Source organism: Cajanus cajan, chromosome 10 (assembly GCF_000230855.2).
Source record: "Cajanus cajan strain Asha chromosome 10, NIPB_CcT2T_4, whole genome shotgun sequence".
NCBI lineage: Eukaryota > Viridiplantae > Streptophyta > Magnoliopsida > Fabales > Fabaceae > Cajanus > Cajanus cajan.
In genome coordinates, this window is record NC_138526.1 from 48,870,987 (window position 1) to 48,877,428 (window position 6,442).

Sequence of the window (6,442 nt, forward strand, 5' to 3'; positions counted from 1 at the left end):
CACAAAGATCTCAGGTCCACTCTCTTCATCCTCACAATCATTACTAACTAACTTACAGTAGTATTATTTATATTATATCGTACTCCGGCGCAGTGTAGGCAGGGACGGCAAGGGCAAAAACGTAAACTTGATCAACCAAATGAGAAAGATAGATGAAGCAATAAAATGGAATGGAGGGTTTTAGTTTTAGGTTTACGTTTGGGAGGTTGAGCTTGTGCGGGTGCAGCGTAAGCAGTATCGCATGGGCCTAGTGGAGCAATAAAGCCCATTCATTTCAGTCATGGCCCGATTCCGTTCATCCTCGTCGGAGAATTTAACGAAGCCATAGCCCTTGGAGCGGCCCGAAGCAGTGGCTCAGGTACGCCAATCCACAGCGTTCGCACTTCCTCCATCCCTCTCTAACTTAACAACTTTACACTATAATTTAATTACAATTATATTATATAATCAATTTCTTTATTTTTAATCTTTACACTATAGTTGTTATCTTTTATATTGTTGCTTATTTTCTTAATCATAGGATATGCTAGTTTATTCGTCCACGTGCTTTTACTTCGTTTAAAGAAACGTTACTTAGCAATTCCAGATGGTGTTTGCTTATTTGGTTATCATTTGCAACGGTATTTATGGCTGCTTAATCGGTCCTTAACCCATATCCCAGCCTAACACAGCTATTCACTCATAACAAAAATCTAAATATTATCACAAATTCCTTTCTCTTACACACTTTTATTTTCCTCTCATCTTAGTTTCTGTATGTGGCGTAACAGGAGAGAGAAACCATGGCGTTCCCAGCTACCGTTGTTATTCTTCCTCTAGGCGTTCTTTTCATCATCTCGGGCCTAATTGTAAATATAATTCAGGTAAGATAAGATTCAATCTACATTCATTGAAATATTCTTCCTCTTTGGTTTTATAGCCACTTTATTAATTAATTATTGATAATTTTCTCCTTCGTATCTAATGTAATTTGCATTATTGCATGCACATTGCCTTGCTTCCGATCCGTTAAAAGGAAAATATAACAAAATAAAACTGTGATATAGGATGCAATGCAAGTTTACAAAATCGCATTTTATTTTATCTTTTGATTAGTTAATTGTTTCACCTATATGCATTTACAGGCTATCTTCTTTGTCCTTATTCGTCCAATATCAAAGAATTGTTATAGAAGAATAAACAAATTGCTCACAGAATCACTATGGTTGGAGCTCATATGGCTCATAGATTGGTGGGCTGGCATCAAGGTGTTTTGGTTTTTTTTTTTAATTTTTTTTATTGCAAGACATTTCATTAATCATAATAAGATTGATACAATATGTAGACTAATATGAAATCACGTGTTTTGGTTATCTTAACTCCATCCATATTTTTTTATTTAATTTAACTCTCATATGCTTGCCTTGTAGCATGCACTATTTTTTATTTCGTGTTTGCTGTATAAACTTATTATATATAGAGCATAAAATTAAATACACCCGAAAGGATTTGTGTACCAAACTGGGGGCAAATGCTGTTCTTTCGGATAGTTTTATTTTCTTGCAATTCAATTATCATCATAATACTTTGTTTGCGTCTTTATCTTTTGACATGCTAAGGATTTATGTAAAGCAGTAAGTATTGCATTATCCACAGTCTACAGTCTAACTAGTTGAATCTTCGGATTGCAGATTGAACTATACACAGATTCAGAAACTTTTCAATTAATGGGTAAGGTGATAGCTTAAGTTCTTATAAATCATTGTTTTATTTATTTATTTTATCATCCTGGTCATCACCATTATTTACATTCTGTTGCTGAGCATAGTGTACTTCCTCGAAATAGTACAGGTCTCACAATTTTTCTTTTTTATCTGAGAAAATTTTAGGTAAAGAAAATGCACTTGTGATCTGCAACCACAGGAGTGACATTGATTGGCTTATTGGATGGGTCTTAGCGCAGGTGCCTATTTTCTGTGAATTTATTATTAAAATGCAGAAGTATGTCATGTTATGACAATAAATTATATCTTTGTTTTTGTGTGAAGACTAAAAGACTTTGCTAAACCACTATGAGCCTAATGCTGGTGGAAAGTTAAGGTAGTATACATAGGCTTTAAGTTCGAATTCTAATATATTTTTTAATTCTTATAAATAAAAAACTAAGGACTTTGCCTTAAAGTGCATGAATAAAGTAATTTCAGAATCATTTAGCTTGTTTTGTCTAAATATTTTATTGTCTACCATAATCGTCATTTAAAATGTTAGTTTTACTTTGAGAAGACCCCAGTTCTCAAAAGCACTGAAAAGTATACCCAAATTCCTTCACTCCCCTTCCCATTTGCCCTTATCTGAGGGAAGAAAGGGAAGTTTGAGGTTAATTTTGCAATCAACAATTTTTTAGTCATTCCCCATACTGAATTTAATTTTCCTCTTAATTTTCTTTGAAATTTAGGGTGTAGTTGTTCTTCTAACTATTTTGTGCACACTCAATTGCACAGCTTATGACTATACACTATTTTTTACCAACATATCATTTGATTCATTTCTTGGCTCATGTATTCTTTTTGATATATTTGAACTCGCACATGATTTATTTGTGACAGCGCTCGGGTTGTCTTGGCAGTACTGTAGCCATTATGAAGAAAGAAGTCAAATTTCTTCCTGTGAGTTTCTGTATATCCCTCTTCCTTCGATCTTTAGAAATTAGAAATTATATCAAGGCTTTCTCTTTTACATTTGACTGTTCTGTTGCATAGCCTAAATACTCCTTTAAACATATTTTATCATTAGTCACAATTTATTGAAAATTACAAAATTTAGAAAGAAAGATTACTTAAATAAAAAGTGAGATTTACAAAAATTTATGATTTTCAATTTATCTATTTATTATTATAATATAAAAGTCAAACTATTCTATATTACCTCAATATGTCAATTTAAAATTTAACTAAAACGTCATGTTAACAAATATAATTTTATCCTTTTAACTAAATTATCTATAAATTGATCTTTAGAAATTAAAAATTATATCAAGGCTTTCTCTTATATTTGTGGCTTCATTTATTTTTTTTAATATCTTTAATTTTAATTATCCTTCAATGCATTTTATAATTGAGTTGAATTTCAAAATCAATGTAGTAAAATATTTAAACAAAAATATAACATATTTCTTCCTTAATGACACAGTGGATTCAAAAAACTAAAATTACAACAAAATCCAATGTTTTGTCAATTATCTTCTAATTTGTCACAAACATAAGTACATATCTTATGTATAATTATTATATATTTTCTATTTTAATTTTTTAATATTTATTAAATATAATAATTTAATATGATTTTAATCTCTTTAAAATATAATACATACATTTTTTTTACACGTGCAATGCTCATTTCAACATCTAGTTTCAACTAACGGTAGAGTGTGTTAGAGAGTATAATGAAATGCGACTTTAAAAAAAAAAAAAAAAGTCACTGTAGTTTGTTAATAAAGCAGAAAATCCTGTTAGTTCTTGCATAAAGGAAAGATTGACAGTTGTATATAGTAATCCAATTCAAAGTACTTTTCAATTTTGCACTTATCATGGCCACGTAGCAGAACTGACTTATACATCAGAACCCTTGCACCAGAAGTCATAAACTGCATTACAAATTCCCAAGGGCTTACCCTGTTGTAAAAATTGGTGCTACTTCAGGAAAATTAATCTTATCTAATACAACCATAAATAATTACAGAGCATCTATGCAGGTCCTAGGTTGGTCAATGTGGTTTGCTGAATATATATTTCTAGAAAGAAACTGGACTAAAGATGAAGCATCACTGAAGGTATATCTAAATAAATTCTCCTAATGCACATATTCATATTTTCCTCATTAACAACTTATTTATACTTGTCTTGGCTTTTGTGTGGCAGTCAGGTTTTATGCATCTGGAGCACATGCCATTGCCTTTTTGGTTGGCTCTTTTTGTTGAAGGAACTCGTTTCACGCAGACAAAGCTTCTACAAGCTCAGGAGTTTGCAGCTTCAAAAGGGCTACCTATACCTAGAAATGTTTTGATTCCTCGTACTAAGGTGACCAAAGTTGGTGATTAGTATATTAGGAGAGTTAAAGTATTATAATTTTTCACTGATATACTATAATCTATATCCTCTTTCTAAGTTGCACCAAGATGGCAACATTGACACCATAAGTTTCTAATTGCACATTTTGATTGTGTTTTAGCAGATAGCTTGATACCTTTTAGCTGATAATCTTTCTCCAGGGTTTTGTCACAGCAGTTGCAAACCTTCGGGGATTCGTTCCAGCCATTTATGATTGCACATATGCAGTTCCAAAGAGTGAGGCTTCACCTACTTTGTTGAGAATATTTAAAGGCATGTCTAGTTCGGTAAGCCAATTGAAAACCTTGACAGAAGCTAAATTAGATAAAACACAAAACGCCATTTCTGTACTCCAAAATCAACTCTTTTATTGGCCCTCCTCCTTTATGTGATACAAACACAAATGTTGCTATTTGTCTACCACGATTTCATGATTTTTCTTATTCATTCAAACTCTTGAATTTATTGTGCTTGTCAAAATAATTTTTTGCTGATAGAAATTAGATGTCTCTCACCTTGTACCAAAAGATGAAAAATGACTTATTTCGTTGTTTTTTCAGTTGAGTTTTTTTATTTGAAACCACACATTATTGGTTTCATCATTTCATTAGTTTGTGGCATTGTGTAGATTGTTGATATAGCGAACCGCAACTTTATCAGAAACAATAAATTTGAGTTTTTTGGTCTAACAGAAGAAATAGTTAACTACTATTGTTCCTACAACTTCATTAATGTGCCTGCTGTTAAATACAGGTGAAGGTTCAAATTAAGCGTCACAAGATGGACGAACTTCCAGAAACAGACGACGGCATAGCACAATGGTGCAAAGACGCATTTGTTGCCAAGGTATTATAACCAGTTTCTAGAATTGAGCTTTTCTTCTGTGGTTCTCGTAGTTGTTTTTATAATCAGATGCATGCATGCATACATTGCTAAAAAATTTCTATACTACGATAATTGTGCAAACAATTAACAATGTGTATTTTCTAAACTACAAGGATGCTTTGCTCGAGAAATTTAGTACTACAGAAATATTCAGTGAACAAGAACTTCAACAAATCCGTCGGCCTAAAAGATCTGCTTTGGTAAGATTCTGCAAAACAAGAGTATATATATAGAGCAAGAAATGATTACATGGTCTAGTATCACTCAATGTGTCACTTAGAGATTGGCCGACATCATAAACATAATGTTCTGTACTATCAAATAATTTCTCGAGTCATGTGTTTGTTTTGTGTCTGCACAGGTTGTGTCTTGTTGGTCTTGTCTTCTTGGATTGCTTATTTTTGAATTCTTCCGGTGGTCGGCACTGCTCTCCTCCTGGGAAGGGATCTTATTTACAATGCTTTTCCTGCTGCTCATAACAATTATTATGGAAGTTTTCATTCATTCATCTCAAGCAGAGCGTTCTAAACCCATGGTTTTACCTACACAAGACCCCATCAAGCAGAGGCTTCTTCAGCCATGAATGATTCGGCGCATGCATGTTAATCTTCATCACATGTCTCTACTTCATTCTCACACTTGTATATTACTATTTTTAACCTGCCCTGTCAAGTAAAATAATATCATATCTATTCCTTGGTATCTAGTCAATTCTTTAGTGAATGACTTAATAATTAAGTGGGAAAAATGAATTTTATTTTACAGATTAGGTTATGGGTAACCGTTGTAATTAAGACATTATAGTGGTAGTATTTTCTCTATAATCAACTTTTGAATTTATATCTAAATTCGAGATCTCTCTTTTGGGCTTTTTCATATGTTTTTCTCTTAATAAAATATGGTATTGACTTTTATTTTTTATTTATTTTTTCACCATCTCAGTAGTGATGATCAAAAGACTGAGTTCGTTTAACTGTCAGAATAAAATATAACAATTATCCTAATATGTTATAATAAATTATTTGTTGTGTCAATATATGATATGATAGGTTTATCCGATTCTTCATCCTATTCCTATCATATTGATATCCAATGTATTTTTTATCGAGAAAAAACCTGTTTTGGGATTTGGGGAGCAACAAAATAAGCACTCATCCTCTATCTCATACATTATATTATATAATACAAAATATAAAATATATATAATAAATATGACATAGATAGTATTAAATATTGATTTATAATATAACGGCATATATATTATATAATATATAATAACGTATTCTCTAAAAAGAAAATAACGTATATGTAATAGTTTATATATATATATAAATAATTTTCATGCAACATTTTATCTTATATATAGTTATAATAACTTTAACATGTAAAATTATAGTATATTATTAATTCAAATATTAAAAAATAAAATAAATAAATTGTTGTTCAAATAACTTTTAAAGGAAATATTTGAA

The 6,442-nt window shown here is 31.2% G+C and overlaps 1 protein-coding gene across 4 annotated transcripts; it reads left to right on the forward strand.

Moving 5' to 3' along the window:
- Positions 1-218: 218 nt before the first annotated feature.
- Positions 219-5,846, forward strand: LOC109805455 (1-acyl-sn-glycerol-3-phosphate acyltransferase PLS1). 4 transcript variants are annotated; one of them, XM_020367532.3, is made up of 12 exons: positions 219-358; positions 771-863; positions 1,125-1,247; positions 1,671-1,710; positions 1,869-1,942; positions 2,586-2,645; positions 3,731-3,808; positions 3,897-4,055; positions 4,247-4,372; positions 4,839-4,931; positions 5,084-5,170; positions 5,332-5,846. In XM_020367532.3, the coding sequence occupies exons 2-12, from the start codon at positions 783-785 to the stop codon at positions 5,551-5,553; spliced, it is 1,143 nt and encodes a 380-aa protein (XP_020223121.2). In that variant the 5' UTR covers positions 219-358; positions 771-782; the 3' UTR covers positions 5,554-5,846. The 4 variants fall into 4 exon arrangements, with proteins under 4 accessions (XP_020223121.2, XP_020223122.2, XP_029128840.2 ...); XM_029273007.2 differs by having other exon boundaries at positions 221-358; positions 750-863; XM_020367533.3 differs by lacking the exon at positions 1,125-1,247.
- Positions 5,847-6,442: the final 596 nt, after the last annotated feature.

Excerpts from the sequence above, each read along its gene's own strand:
- LOC109805455 (XM_020367532.3), top strand. The coding sequence starts at position 783 with ATGGCGTTCCCAGCTACCGTTGTTATTCTTCCTCTAGGCGTTCTTTTC. Across the intron at positions 1,711-1,868 it reads AGAAACTTTTCAATTAATGG|GTAAAGAAAATGCACTTGTG; the intron begins GTAAGGTGATAG and ends AGAAAATTTTAG. Across the intron at positions 5,171-5,331 it reads GGCCTAAAAGATCTGCTTTG|GTTGTGTCTTGTTGGTCTTG; the intron begins GTAAGATTCTGC and ends GTGTCTGCACAG.